Genomic DNA, 16203 nt, shown 5'->3' with positions numbered 1-16203 from the left:
AGGCATTGTTTTGGGGGGATCCAGTTGCAGCGTTTGAGCCTCGTGGGTTTCTAGCTGGGGCTCATTTACATTTTGACCGCTTAATCAGAGGCATCTCTTGAATCCAATTGATGCTCATGCCATTTAACTCATCTGAGTTTCCTAGTTGTGCAGGTTGTGTCTAGGCAGGGCTCTTCTCAAATGTCTCGACAGAGAGAAGATGGTTTCTTTGAAACTCTTGAAGTTCCTCGTTCAGTTCTGCTCGAGACTCTCCCCTGCTCTCTCCTAGAATAAGGTGCATGTTCTGAATTCACCGTGTATGAAAATAAGTCTGTTGTACCACGGACCCAGACCTTATCGGAAGAAAACCTGTTTATTAAGGCTACAAAGTTTCAGTCTGGACTAGAGTCTCTTCCACAGGTTGGGGCATTGGCACTACTGAAAAAGAAGACGGGGTCCAGCAATGCAGTACAGACCCAGATTTCGATTTCCCTAAACTTGAGAGGCTTGAAAGCCACAGCATTAGTTTGGGCTGATTTCTGGTTGCTAGGATTAAATGATTGCTCAATATAGGTATTTTCTCCTAGCTCTTTTCCCCCCAGTAATCTATCATGGCAAGCAGGATTCCTATCGGTTCATCTTCTTGTCAAGTCACATCTCGCCAAAGTATAAACCAAATCACTTTACAGCTGCTGATAAGCCTCCGTGTTTTCACCTTGTCGCGGCACTTGCTGATCCCAAATGAAAGTGTCAAGATTACCTCCCCGGAGATGGCCTGTGTCAGGTTAAAGGACACGCGTCCCAAGGTTGTTCACACAGACTCTCGCAATCTTTGCTCTTGATCAAGAGGCGACTCGGCTACAAATCCATGCCAAGGCTATGGAATTAATTTGCTATTTCTTTGGATTAAGGGCAGAGGAACAAATTATTATGGCTTTACAGCTTTATCAGAGTTTGGAGCATGTGAGGGAGGCGTTCATTGATACACAAGACACATATCCCACAATGGTGGGATACCAAACAACTTGCCAGACAAACCTCGACTATTCAAGATTTCTTGTCTCTGTCAGACTCATATCACTGAACTCTACTCATTATTACTCGTTGAGATATTTAAGCTGCTGCCAACAGCCACTCCAAAGCACAGAGAGAAACTTTTCCCTTATTGCATTCTAGGAGCAGAAAAGGATTAATTTTTTTTAACCTACATTTGCTTATTTACTGCTTAACTTGAATACAGATGAACAGGCAGCTCTGCATTTAATAGATTTCTTCCGAGTGTGGGTTCAGCACTCACAAACGGCTGCACGTATGGCAACTCTTACATCTGGTGCAGTCAGGTCATTGCTTGGGTTTGTGGAAACAGGAGCAAGATTATCTAGAGCATGAGGCTGAGAGGTCCACATCCTTTTCATGGCTCTACCATTGATATTTTTATGTGAACTTGGCCATGCCCTGCCTCAGTTTACCATTTATAAAAAAGAGGATAGACATTTCCCTCACCTAGTGATGCACAGTTAGGTTTGATGATTTATGATTGCAAATAATTTGGGGCTATTTTGGCTATGGGGACTATACTTTTTGTTATTATTTGTCCACGTGTGTCCATAGTGCAGCATATGCTTTTGAAAATTGGACTCTTTCTCTTATGCCCTGTATTTGGGGATTACATTTTCTGTGCTTCATTTCAGAGGCATCTTTGAGCCATATATACGCTGTACTTTCAAAGCTTTTTCCCATCTCATTAGACCTTTTCTTATTGTTTTGCCTCGTTAGAGGCTAATTTACACGGAGCCTGTGCTGTGGTGGGGTTTCTCTTGAAAATGTGCCATAGCGGTAGCAGCAAATCCCTTCAAGGCCTCTGCAAGAGGATTGTCAATGCTCTCCTCCACCCCACTGCTGAGTTCTGCATTCCCAATGCCTTACAGCCAGATATGAGTCACAGGAAGGAGCCTTCCTGGGAGGGTGTCTAGCTTCACCTTGGATTGCTTTAGGAACAGAGCAAGGGATGCTTTACAAAGTACTCTCTGCATTTTGAGCCTGCTCTTACCACGCACTCTGCCTGCAATCTGGCAATGCACTGGAGCATTTCATTTGCCCCATTGAACTCCATGTCAATCCCACTGGATTACTTCGGCAAATCAGTCCACTGCTGATTAGGAACTTAACTTTAAGCACTCGCACATGAAAATTTCAGCTAATGGTTATGTAAGACAGTCACTTAAACCCCAGCCTACAGTCCAGGCATGGTCAAATGTCCTAATTTAACTACCCACAAACCAAAATCTGAACATGGGTAAGAGCGGCAGAACACACCACTTTCCAGATGTACATGCTCTAGAGCCGATGATCTGTGCTCCCTGCCCCTGCTTCATTAACCATAATTAGTGGTGAAATGACTTAGCATAAACGATAAGCAAGTGCTGGAGAGAGTCAAAGATGGAAAACAAGAAATGAACAGAAAGAGAGAGAAAAGAAGAGTGGTTTTATTTAAGTACTCTTTCTTCAGGAGCCACATTTAAACTACCCAGAATCCACTTGTGGCTTGCAAGCCAGTTTAGCCACCCCTCCTTTCCATAGTCAACAGGAAAGCTTGTCCTGTTCCTCCAGTGTAAGAGTTTGTGTGGTCTTTGCTTTTACTCATCCTGAGGATAATTCTGACAGCCTCCAAAGCCAATTACACGTGATCGGGCACGGATACAAAACTGATTAGAGGTGCTGTGATAATACAGAAACTGAATAGTTTTACAGTGTATCTGCCATAAGAATCTGGCAGATTTTTGAAAGTGGAATATTTTATCAATTTGTTTTCCTGCTTGGTCTACAGCTATAAGGCTATGTTGCTATTCAGTGAAAATGCTGACAGCTTGTCTTCTGCTTCTATTGGCAACATGACTGTTTTATCATTTAAATGACAAATGTTTTTGCAAGATTTGCTAGCTTTTTGCTTTACACATTATACAGATTGTCCATATGTCTCTTCAGAGTATCCTTATTAAACCCCCTTTTGATTTCTTCCATGCAAGGCAGTTGGTGTGCTAATAATCCCAATGACTGAGATGATCAAATGACTTGTCCTGATTATTGGAAAGGACCTGAAGCCTTTTTGGTACCAAAGGCTTCAGGTCACTTCTTCAGGGAAGCAAGGCTAAGCACATTTCAACAGCAAGGAAAATAAATCAACACTGTGCTCATGTTTGCAAAAAAACACAAATGATCTCTTACTTTCCTATTTGCTAGTCCTATTTTCTGTAACCTACAAAGTATTCAGAGATTATGTATTTTTAATAATAACTGTTAGTGCAGAAAAGAAATGATTATTTTGGCAATGCTACTTTCAACGTTAGACACTTCCACGAGCTTCTCTGGGGGTGCAGAGGGGAGAGGTAATTTTGTGTATTTTCCATTCATTTATCAAACAAATAGGCAACAGATATTTACAATTTTAACAACCATGTGCATTATTATTGTATCATGTTCAAGTGCACGCTGACCCACTTTATCAGATAATTCTGCCAGACAACTAGGCTCAGGGTAAAAGGGCCAATGTTTCAAATGCATAGAAACAGTTTAGGACCTTAACTTGAATTTTCAGAAATGACTTCAGCATTTTGGAGCATCTCAGTCAGGCTTTCCTATAGTGAAGGTGCATCTTAACTGACAGGTTGTTCTTTAACTAGTATAGCTTCTACTGGTTTCCTGAAGTAGAGAAACTCAGCAGGCAAGAGCACTTGTTGATAGTGTAAGTGTGTCTACAAGGGTGTAGGTTGTAGCTGTGTTGGTCTAAGGACATTACAGAGATCGCTGCCATAGCAGTGTTGGTGAGGGGTGGGAACTTTTCACACTCCTGACCAGGGATCCAGGTTTTCTGTTCGTCATGGAAAAAACCACGGATTTTCCCTTTTACCCAAGAAAAACACAGATTTTTCATTTTAACAGAGGAATGCAGGGATTTGCTCTTTTGCAAAGAGCTCTCTGCAGGCGGGCAGTTCTAGCCTGCAAGGGGCTGGGGGGAGCAGGAGGAGGGTGGTCAGGCAGGGGCACATGCACACAGCCACTGGGCAGCCTGGAGAGCAGCTCCTGCAGGTAAGCATCGGCGGGAATTGAGACCCTCATAGGGAGGAAGGGAGGGAGGGTGGGAGTTGGCCAGGGTGGAGCAAAGCAGGGCTGGGGCTGTTGCCCAGCTGGTCGGTGCAGGGGGCTTGGTGCTCAGGGCTGCAACGCATGGCTGTAGGGCCCCAGTGGGGAATGGGATGGAGCTATGGGTGGCTCGTCGGGGGGGTGGGGGGGGAGGGGTGTCACGCCAGGTCCGACCCGCTGCAGGCTCCGGGGGAGGGCAGCAGGGCAGCAGGCAGCCTGCACCCGCCCCTGCCCCACGCACAGATCTGGGGGGCACATGCCCACCCTGTTTCCTTGGAAGTGTGTGCAAGGGGAGGGGGGAGCCACACCCTCTCACCCCAAGCAGGCAGCCTGCCCCCTCCCCACCAACCAGGCTCCACTCTGGCTGTGCTGCCCACATGGGAGATGGAGCCGGGCTCCCTCCTCAGGCAGCAGCTGGGGCTCAGGCTCTGCTGCAAGTGGAAGAGGGCTGCAGACCTGGGTGTTGTGGGGGGGAGTGAGGGGCACAAGCAGGGCAGAGGGGGCTGTGGGTGGAGAGTGGGGAGAACTGGTAAGTCCCAGGGGGCTGTGGGTGGAGAGTGAGGGGCACCAGCAGGGCTGGGGAGCTTTGGCTTGAGAGTGAGGGGCCTGGACCTGCGTCCTGATGAGCTAAGGGGCAGGGGGAGCTCTGATTTTCCATGATACAAAACCTACAATCAAATCCCAAAATGTATAGGTATTTAGAATTTATTTTACTCTAGTGATTGAGGCACTGGTAGGCTTCCAAATTGCTTTAAAATTGTAAACGTATCAAAACATCATGTTCAGTTGACACCTATATATATAGCAGTGTTTCACTTTAATTGTGGATTTGGGGGGTTTAACAGAGAATTTGCAATATTTTTTTTATCAGAGAATTTGTGATATTTTTTTCAGGGAAAACCAGGATCCCAGCTCCTGACAGCTATGTTGGCAAACCTTTTAGGCTAGGGACAGAGATTGCATATAAACAGGTTTAAGTGATCAGAAACTAGTTTAAACCTGTAACAGAACGTAAGTTTAGTGCACATAAACCAGTTTCAAAATGGCTGAAACTGATTTAAGATAAACCTGGTTGAATGTAGTATCAGACTTAACTGATTTGGGTCAAATCAGTTTACTGACCTTCTGCCCCAGACCTCTTCCTGGTTAAAGTTAGATCAGAGTCCCCCAGCATCCCAAAATGCTTTTCAGCTCTAGACTGGGCTGGGCTGGGCTGTCTGCTCCAGGGAGCAGGGCTGGCCCTACCCCTCTCCTCCCTAGCCAGAGCTCCAGCTGGCTGAGAAGAAGGTGAGGGACTGTAGTGTCTGCCACGCTTCCCCCTGCCTCATTTCCCCCTCACTGCTTGCTGCTTAAGCAGGGCCCCCCCCGCTTCTCAGGACCCCAGCCAGCACCTGGCCATGCCCCCCCATACTAGCTAATGCTGAGAGGTGTCTGTGTGTGCGTGTCTCTCCAATTTCACTGGAACAAAGGCAGACAGAACAGCATGGGCGACTGGTGCCAGCTTAGTCAGGGGGAGCATGTGCCCCCCCCCAGCAACCAGTCAGCAACTGGGGGTGGGGGGCAGTCCCTCTGCAGCCAATCTCACCAAACAGGAAGTGGCCGTGGCACTACCAGCAGTGCCTGTGGCGCTACATCTGGTGCTCCTGCTCTCTGGCCGGCACTCACAGGGGGAGCACTGGCGCTTCTGCCTGCCCCACCCTGCCCATTGCTTAACCAGGGAGCATGGCCAGTCAGGGGGTGCACCAATGCTCTCAGGGGGTGCATGTGCACCCCCGTGTACCCCTACATGTTGCCACTGTAGAACAGTGCCTGCTTAGGGCTAGAAACTAGTGGCTTGCAAATGCAAATGCTCCCTGCAGATAAGAAGAGCTTGAAACTAATGAGAGAGATGCATTTGCTTTCTTTTGCAGGGCTTGAGGGGCTGATAAGCTTTGTGTTCTGATAAGCTCCCTGCTGGCTTGCTTCAAAGCCTGCAATCTGTTTGTGATCAACAGGGGACAGAGAGAGGTGTGAGAAATGACCAGGTTTGCAATGAATGCAATGCCTGTCAATTTGCTGCAGACAGTATGAAGAAGCAGGGAGACTGCGATTGAAAAGCTCAGTATCATCAACAGATGCATGCACTCCACACAAGCAGTCCTCCCTCCCTCCTGCCCCTTGCCTCAGAGTGCTGGCCAGGGGCCAGGGTCTGGTAATACTTCCCGCCCCTTGAGCGGTAAGCGGGGCAAAAGCCTGGCGAGGGCTGCTTTCCCCTCCCCCTCCAGGTTTTCCCCAGCTGGGGACTGTGCAGGCCAGGGTTGGGGTTTAAACCTCTCCCTAATCATAGTGTCCTGCTGGGGCCTGACCATGCCCCACCTCAGCTCAGCACCATGCAAGGGAAGGGAAGGCTTGCTCTAGCACCCCCCGGCTTCTAGCCTGAGCCACTGGAAGCATGTGCCTGCATTTCCTGATTCAAAAGTGAATGTCTTCCCACTTGCAAATCAGTTCAATCCCTGCAGGTCAGACTAACCTATAAAGATTGAATCAATTCAGGCTCGGCCTTTTTGAAAGTCTGTCTCTAGCCTTAAAGACCAAGTCTAAGTCCTGTTGATTTTCAAGGAGTCTTGGGCTCTTACTCACAAAAATCGTTTTGGAAAATGGGACTTTTTATCCCAATCTTGCTTGACAATATGTGTCAAGTCTTCAAGATAACTGACCTGCATACTTGGATGAAGATAGTACTGATAACACTCATCAAAAAAAGTGTTGTTTATTGTCTTGGAATCCCAGGGCTTATTTTTGGCAGGAATTGGGTTCTGAAGCCATGCCATCAATATCAGCTATTTAAATCATATTTGCCTGTGATTTTGCCGCAAGTAGCAGCATGCAGTCTTTAGATGATACTTCTATCAGAATGTCCTCCTTCCTGTCTTGAATGTTTTGCAACTTGCCTGGGGTAGAGGGGAACTCCTGGGAGACCCGCACAGCAGTATTATGGCTTTGGCTATCTTATCCGCCTTGCAGCTTGGCAGCGTATTGCAAATACACATCCACTGATTTGAACAGAAGCTTGGCATGGACTGGGTCTTCGGGTCAGACTGCACTGTGGTGAGACGCATTCTGTACTACAATTAGCGCAATAGGTCAAAACTTTTTGTCTTACCTGTGTCTGTGATGCAGACTTGGCAATAGATCCATCCTGTTCTGACACGCAGCAGGCTGAAAGGCGTTCTGTGCTTTCTCCCCCTCTAATCTGAGGCTTCAGTTGCAAATGTGCCTGTCTGCCCATGAGCAGAGTCCACAACTCCACTGCACTAACAGCTGTATACTGCACCTGGAGTACTGGGATATGATACTAAAGGCGGCAGGATGGGAAAGTTACTTCTAGGTTGAATGGAAACTGAGCAAATGGAACAGGCTGCAGAGAGACCTCCTATGTGACCGTTCCTAAATGGTGCTGTTTTTCAGAGGAAATACCTGGCCCCCAGCCTGCTGTAAAGTCACAGCCTTTTCAGTAATCTAGTAACATGCAAATGCCACATCTGTTAGGCCAGCCAAAACCAGTTTTCCCCTTGTCATGTTATGCATGGTGGTCTCACATTTGCTGGCACGTTTGACAGGGCTTGGGACTTGTTTTGTCCTGAAGAAGTCAGGCCCTTCCAGGTACTGCTGGGCTATGCCATGGGTCCAGAGAAGGCTACATACCTTTCATGAGATGGTGTGACTAGAAAAGTATACCAAAGCATTTGGACTTGTAACCTCCAGCTTCAGCTATTAACTGCTCTGTAAGTTATCAGTTTGCTTGACTCATAGACCATTCAAGAAGCAGCCTTTGATCTCCCATCATTTCCTTACTTCCAGAAAATTTCATTATCAGGTAATCAAGCCTTAAAGGTCCTTTCCTGTGTCCTACCTAGACTACGGCACTTGTACATGATGAGTGTACTCCCATATTCAAATTAGTTCAGCAAATGGGAAGTGAAAAGCCAGTCTACGAGAATGAGGGCTTTAGCCAGTGAGCACCCATTAGTTCCAGCTCCTCTCGGGACTGGGTCTAGTTACACTGTCTATTATGAGGCTATATCATATGGATACATGATCTAAAAAGCTAGTGATAAAAAAAAAACTGTGTGCATTTCAACTGATGATGGAAAAGGGTACCTAACCAGGTACTGGGCATTATTCATGAGTTCATTATAAACTGAAGGGGAATTATGAAAAAGTGACAAATGTGCAGTAAAGTGCGGTGGACTCTTCTACAGCCTAGAAGAGTCTGAAAATGACTCTTCTAGGCTGTGGCTCTATGAAGCTTTTAAGCCTGTGCTCACACTCTACTGAAGAAAACAGACCATAAATATGTTCTGCATTTTGCTGAGTAATACCAAATAAAGAGAAACTCCTGCGAGCTGAACAGATGCATTTTGAAAAATCATAAGGTTTTGGCTTTTTTTAAAGGCATTCGTTATTTTTTCCAAGTCCTTACCTTGTTTATGAGGAAATGCATTGTATTATTCAGTCCTGGAAGAACAGCCCTATTGCACAACAGCTCTGAGCTGAGACAAAATAAGTATAATTTTAGGCAGATGGAATAAGCAAATGGTTATTAGATGCGGTTTCTATTTCTCTTTTATATTATTTCCGTTAAATTTTTAAGGCCTGATCCGAAGCCCACTGAATATAATGGGAATCTTTTTTATTGGCTTCAAGAGGCTTTTGATCACACATACAGGGAGTGGATGGCATTAGCTAACTATACAGCCACTTTTAGAGAAGTGGATATTAATTATTTAAACTGGTCCATCAACTACCTCTCGGTACACTTCACTGAACCTGCTCAAATAATCCTAAGGACTGTCAGTGTTCACTGTGAACTGGCATTTCAGTCAAAATTAAACCATCTTCGGTCTGAATTTCCCGCACTAATAAAGTGGCCAGAAGGACTGAAGACATTCCTATTTCCAGCTCATTTGTATAAATAGCCTCTAGATCATACTTGATTCTGGAACATGTTCCACACAATAGGGCAAATTATGTGAACTCATTTTCTCTAAGTGCCATTTTTAAAAGAAGCACAACCCAAATCAGAATAGTCTAGTGCTTACGGTTTCAGCACTCGCTGTCTGCAGAGTCCACCTCATTCTGAAGCCTGAACGCTGTGCTCTTTGCTGCTACTTCTCCTCTTCCACTTGAATTTCACGTCTCAATTCCTTTGTCAGCCAAAGTCTCTCTTTCCTTCAGCAAAGTACAAACAAGCATTTTGTTTTTCTGAAAGAAAGAAAAGCTAACCAATGTGCCGCATGCAATCCCTTAGGCCAGCTAAGGAAGGTCACCTAGAGGTGCTGGAACAATATTAGGGTGCTAGTCACTTTGGCACTGATCCAGCTCTCACTCAGGTCAACAGAAAGTTGTTTCTGACTTCAATGAGAACTCGATAAGACTTGCCAGGCCATTCTACCCGGCCCGCGGGGCCCCTAAAAAATGTAGAAAATTAATTTTTATTTGCTCCTGGCTGCCTGTCATGCAGCCCTTGATGGCTTGCCAAAACTCAGTAAGTGGCCCTCCACCCGAAATAATTGCCCACCCCTGCTTTAGATGCATACCATCCCTACACTGTGGATCAAGCTCATAGTCTCTGCCCCACTCAGGTCCCACTTAATGCTGACTTCCACCTCCAGACAATATTTATCGGGACCCTAATTGCCACTTAAGGACATACTAGATTTCCATGTGCAATATCTTTCAGATACAAGCTGAAGTGAGTGATATCCTTCGTGAGACCTATTCCCCTTTCCCACACTGAAAGCAGAGGGGTACAGCAGGTTCCAATTTATGTATATTTTGTAGCAGTACTTGATACACACTTCGAAAACTCAGACTAAAGCAGATTGTGACTCGTCATCTATAACTAAAATATATAGGTACAGAGATACACAGTGGGTTCTGAAAAATGACGGAAAAACTGTTCTTTTCATGTTTCCCCAATGTAAACGTGGATGTATTTGCTTGTTGAGTATCTACTGCTTCAAGAGACATATTGTGGCCAGGCAACTGAAATGGCTACCCATGTTTAATCATTGCAAATCAAAGAAGCAGACAGACCTGCATATGTTTTTAGAGTTTGCATGCTCAATACAGAACTAGTAGGTTTAAAAATCTCACTGAACAGTCTATGTGAATTAACCAGATTTTAGAGTAAGGTGAAAACGAAAATAATGAAAAGTACAGCTTTTCACTTCAACATGTGCAACTCTTCATGCAGGATTTTCTTTTAGTTTTCTTAAATTACACTTTGCATTAAAGAACATAGCCAGTGTAAACACAATCGGTAACACTTATAAAACAGTGCAAATGTTGTAAATTTCTGGGGTTCTTTTTAAATACAGGTATTCATAATGGAGGTAAAATCATCTGTTTCAATAGAAAAATATTCATATTAAACACCTACATATGTTGAACTTAACTTTACAAAAGAACAAGCTATAGTCCTGCATTGTGTAATAAATAAATATCACTTCCAGGTTCCCACATTTTGTGTTAGTGTCAAATGCATGTATGTCTAGAAAAGTAAGGGAAACTAATATTATTGGGAACGGAATGAAAATCTTACAGTTCATAACTGCTGTAAAAGGGAACAGAAGGAAGGTGGTAAATACCGTGAAAGAAGCAATGGGAAAATACCAGACATTTATGGATTATTGCACATTTGAGATCATCCTTATGACCTTTGGGCAAATCCTTACGTCTTTGCTTCTTAAGTTGGTCACATCATCTTTACTCGTGATTTAAGAACCGTTTGCAAGGTCTAGCTCGGTGACTGACTGAACCATAGGCAGCTGTGTACAGAGTGCAGACTTTAACTCATGCAAACAAAAAAAGCAACAACACTAAAAAGAGAGTGAAATATGGGCAAGGTTGCCCTCCATAAAGAGGATTCGATCCTGCACATTTTATTGAGGCATAAGTCTCACGTTGGGTGTAATCTCACTAAAGCCAATGGTAGTTTTGCCTCACTAAAAAGAGCAGTTCTGTTGTTTAGAGCATTTTCCTTGAATGCAATGGTCTCCAAGGGCCTGATTTACAACCCTTAGTCATGGGAATAGTCCTTTTACAAGAAAGCTCCTTATACAATTAATACAAGACTGTAACCACTCGTATGATGCCTTTCATCCAGAGCTCCCCAAATGCCTACAGTACAGGATAAGGAGCATTACTCTCATTTTACAGAACTACTCACATGAGTGAAAGATTCAGGATCTGATTATAAGACCTGCTTAGGAATCCCAGCGTATAACCAGAAGCACAGAGAAAAGAAATACTTCTGCTTCTGCTTCATATTAATAAGGTATGTATGTTGATAGGTAGCTATAGAGACAGCATGTTCTCAGTTTCATAACTACATTTCAGGTGATTATCACTGCAATTGAAGTTCATATACTAGTAAACCTGAATAATTTAGCACTTTGCCTTTGAATATTGCTGTAGTAACTCTTTTCTATTGCTGACATTCTCAGTAAAAGTGTAAATTTTCAATTGTAACTCTGATTTTGGAAAACAAAAACCCTATGTAAAATTACATTGCCATTAGTACAAATCTTACAAGTGGTCAAGAGGTCTTAAGAAATTTTAAATCATGATTTCATTAATAGACAATTAAGTTTGTACTGAAAATGTTTAAAAAATCTGTAAAACTGTGAAACAATCTAACAATCCACAGAAAAGTTGTTTAAAATCATTTTAAATGTCTGCCGGTATTCTACTAATTTGTTGAATAAAAACACATTGCTAACCATTGACTAGGAATCAGATATATTGCAATAACCAAAAAAATAATAGATGCTGACATGAGCGGGTGATTTACTCTGCTGTTGTTTTCACTATTGTACTTTATTGGTCAAGCTAATAGCTCTTTATCCACATTGTTTCAACTGGTCATCTTCTAAAATGTATTGTGTGACAGGATTAGAGGAAGGGTTTTCTACCACTTTCTTTCGAGAGAGGTTCATTAAGTGTGCTCTGTGTGATTTGCTTTCACAGAATGCTAAGTTTAAAACTTGCAATCCATACTAAAGTTTATATTTTCTTAAAAAAAAAAAATCTGTAAATATTTGAAATGCTATTACATAAATATGGATGTAGGAGATCAGACACAGCATTGAACTTCCATCCATCCGAGATTGTAAAACTTACTTTAAAATTATGGTATATATTTTTCTCCCCTTCTCTTTTAAAGACTCAATAAAACTGTACATTAAAAGATATGAACTACATCTTGAACTACAAAAGAAGGTCCCCTTTGCCAGTAATTTGGAAATGTAAACAAAAAAGTTCAAGTAGAAAAGTGAATAAATGTGCCTTTGCTTCAAACACAGTTTGGCACCACATGGCATCAGTTTAAAGTTCTTTAAAAATGTGTCTTCATGGTGCTCAGAAAGCATCTTCCAAGAGTTCTGATCCTCACTACCAAATATCACTTGTGAAACTAAGCTCCCTTGATGATAACGGTAGCAACGGGTTGTTTCTGTGAAACTCTTGGTTGTCCTTCATTGTATTATTAAGAGGTAGCTGTCCATTTAGAAGTGTCAAGGGTATGTTACAATAGGTGTGATGGTTACTTATGGAAGCTAGCGGCAAGGTTGCCGCTGACACGTCGTACTCATATCCTCGGCAATAATGTCTCATTTGCATGGAGTCAGTTTGGTGGTAATCCGCTAAATCTGCTTGCGACTCTACCAACGTGGCAGAGGCACCCGTCACAGCAATGGAAGGGACGGTCTGAAGGTCTCCAAAAAGGCCTTGCTCTGCAGAGTCCAGGACTTGGCGCCGAGATACGACCTCTTTCTTCTTGGCTGGCATTTCAAAGACTAAACGCTTCCAAAACTTAGAGTTAAGTTTGCTGCTTTTTGGGCCCTTCCACTTGACCACTGACAGAAGCTTGATGGTGTGCTTTAAAGACTCCACTTCGTGGTAATTCACTTTCCCTTTCAATTCAGTACACTCAATCAAAATAACTTTGATTTCTCCACTGACTAGCATGTTATGGAGTCTGTTTTCCATCTCAAAAATACTCCATCCTCTCCTGAGAACATAGTCTGGAGTTAACACGATAATGAGTCTTCTGCTTTGCTCAACACATCTTGTGAGATCTTCAATGTATGCTACAAATTATAGAAAGAGAGAAAGAGTAAAATAAAGAAATTTATTGTGTTAAGACAACAGGCTTGCAAATAAGCATCTTGCAATTTACTACGGACCTGCTTACCACTTAAGACAAAGTGAGTTTTGTGAAATGATCCAGGAAAAATAGAATTGGACATTAAAGGATAACACGTCTCTATAGAATTGTTTAAAAAACATAAAAAAACCTATATCCTGATTGTTTTACCATATTCATTTTACAGAATAAGATTTATATCATTTCCTCAACGCTTCAATGCATTTCAAGAACTTACAAATGACTGATTTTCATTTATTGAGAATGTGCGTGTGTATAGATAAATATACACATATATATAGAGAGAGAGAGAGAGCGAGACAATATGTAACTTCTGTGTAAAAGTGTGAAAAACAACAACACTGGTTAAATCTACTACTAACATTTCTTGGAACACAAAGTTAGGCAACCAGCTTTGAGGTGTAATGAATGTAAGGATGTAAGCATTCTCCATGGCATATGGACTATGGCTATCAGATGCTCAGGAAAAAATAATGTACTAAGCGCATAAATCTGTCATTAGGCAGGGTCGTTGTGGGTAGATTATGCTGCCTTCCGAATACACGTAAACCAAAAGGCAGGATACCAGTCTTGCTGATGCAATGGTCTCTTGCACAGTACTGAAAATCTGTGCCTCTGTAAGACAATTAGCAGAATCATATTTGATCATAGGGGAAAACAGAACATTTCAGCACATGGAAATCACTTAGAGAGGTTCTTTTTGGAGATGCCACTGAGAAAGAAACTGTGGACGCTACACCATTAATGCATGCCAACTCTTTGCAAGTCCCGGGTAGGCATGCACCATCTTCTGATTCCCAACGTCAACTGATCACAGCAAGAAAATATTCCGGAAACTGGATCTTGGTCTCTGTGCTTGAGAGGCCCACAAATAGGAGGGGAAAGAGGTGCCAATTAAGCTAATTTGACAAAGATCTCTTTAGGTCAATTTACAGAGGTCCTGATGCAAAGACCCTTCAAAGCTAGAAAAAAAAACCGGTTGTGAATTTCAATGGGCTTTGACTTAGGCTAGAAAAAAAAGCTAAAAAGTCTTGAGAAGAAACGTGCAGTGATTGCAAACTATTTTGGCAGCAAAAAAAGGCAGGAAGCACTTTACTTCTCACTACGTGATCTGTCCTCACCAGGCTACTCAGACATGGGCCGTCTGAGAAAGGAGTAGAAGCAGGTGTTATAAATGAAGACTTGGACACAGGAGCTGCACAGAACAGGTCTTTACTCAGCACAGGGCAGGAGCTGTCTTACACAGACTGCCCTCTAACAGGAACAATGGTTACAATTCACAGAACCGATCGACATCTGTTACTGCAGAGACTTCTTTTTTATAGTCCTCAGCATCATACCATAGCATGCTTATTGACACCACTTCCAGTCAAAGAAAGGGCTACAAGATAGGCAAACAGAAACATTCTAAAATTACTTAAATTCATGAGACCGCCTTGACCGGCAGCTTTATTTCACCACTTGGCAGCAAGAAGAGCTTGTTTCACAGATGAAAAAGGCAAATTTTATACACCCTACAGACAAACAAAAAATTTAAGACACATACATACATTACAAATGTTTATGCAACAATCCCAATTTTTAGCTCTTGTTTTATGACTAGCTATTCATGCAGCATTTACAGTTACTTGTATATTTGTTCTTAAGATATTCTATGGAGAGGAAAAAAAGAAACATTGGTCTGTCTAAAAGGTTGATTTATGGAGGTAAAAATTCAACAATTCAAGAGTTATGGGGAATTAGCCACAATGGGAAAGTTCTGTGAAACAAAACTTAAGGAAAGGTAGAAATGTTCAATACAATGGAAAGAGATTATCCCAATGTATCAACAGCTCAGACTCTTCATTTTCTTCCTTTCTTTCTGCTCCCAAAAAGAAAGAAGTTAGGTGGGAAGCTTCATCATTAGAAGTTGGATCTGCAAGATACAGTAAAACAACAAGCTATCATGCATCTCTCCTGATATATTTTTTATCCCTCTTTCAAGAAATTCAGAAGACCGGTGTAACAAAACCCTATTCTTGTTCTGCAGGACACAGTCTTGTTCAGTCACTCCCAGGACGCCCCACGTACCCAGTTTTGTACTATGCGGAGCTCAGCATGCACTCTACCCATCTATTATGAAATCAAAACACTCAATTATCTTTTTAAAAAGCAACTGTGGTGATAACTTTAATGGCAGCCATCAATTTAATAACCCTTTATATTAACTCAATTGAAAACTCACCCAACTTAGCTTTTTTTATCCTCTATAGCTGAAGGGCTGCTGGGTGGGAGGAACACACCTTATTGCCTCATGCAGGCTCTTCTCCCTGTGCTTTTTTCTCCTGTGTTTAGTTGTGCTCAGTTTAATTGATGGACAACGCAACACTTAGTGCACTGTCTACTAATTTAACCCTTATGAAGTTACCTTCGGCGTCCTTTTTCAAACCCTCAGGCTTGCAGCTGGGTCAAAAATAGGCACCATCAGTGGTGCAGGGAAGGTGAGTTCAGAATAGCGCCTTTCACACAACTACAGGCACCCTTTTGTGTATCCCAAAGAAAAGGCAAACCGATTTGGAAACAGTCCATGGCACATAAGAATATCATCCTTCCAGTGGCTGCAAAGCAATACTTTGGTTTCAGCCTGGGACTACCGTTACACCTAGTGGGAACTGAAAGGACGAAACTCTACACATCTCATTGAAAAAAACATCTTTCTTTTTTATGAGAGGAGGGGTTGGAAGGAAGAAAGTAGGTGGAGGTAGAGACGGCAACATGTGTGCAACGTGCAGGTCAACTAGAGGCAGAGTGGAATGGGTCCAGTATTTCTAGTGAAACATCTGCAAGGCAAGGCAAGGCAAGCAGGGCCAAATCTTCATCCCAATGAAGTCAGC

General features: G+C 42.9%; 1 protein-coding gene across 1 annotated transcript in view; it reads right to left on the bottom strand.

The window, feature by feature from the left end:
• Positions 1-11844: 11844 nt before the first annotated feature.
• The window catches only part of IL1RAPL2 (interleukin 1 receptor accessory protein like 2), a 562906-nt gene continuing 558547 nt past the window's right edge, over positions 11845-16203 (bottom strand). The window contains exon 11 of the mRNA XM_025215004.1: positions 11845-13253. Within this exon, the coding sequence (XP_025070789.1) occupies positions 12556-13253 (698 nt within the window). The 3' untranslated portion in view covers positions 11845-12555. The remainder of the gene's footprint in view (positions 13254-16203) is intronic.

This window comes from Alligator sinensis, unplaced genomic scaffold (genome assembly GCF_000455745.1).
Source record: "Alligator sinensis unplaced genomic scaffold, ASM45574v1 scaffold1388_1, whole genome shotgun sequence".
Classification (NCBI taxonomy): Eukaryota; Metazoa; Chordata; order Crocodylia; family Alligatoridae; genus Alligator; species Alligator sinensis.
The sequence above is the reverse complement of the archived record's forward strand: the minus strand, read 5'-3'. Positions and strand labels throughout refer to the sequence as shown.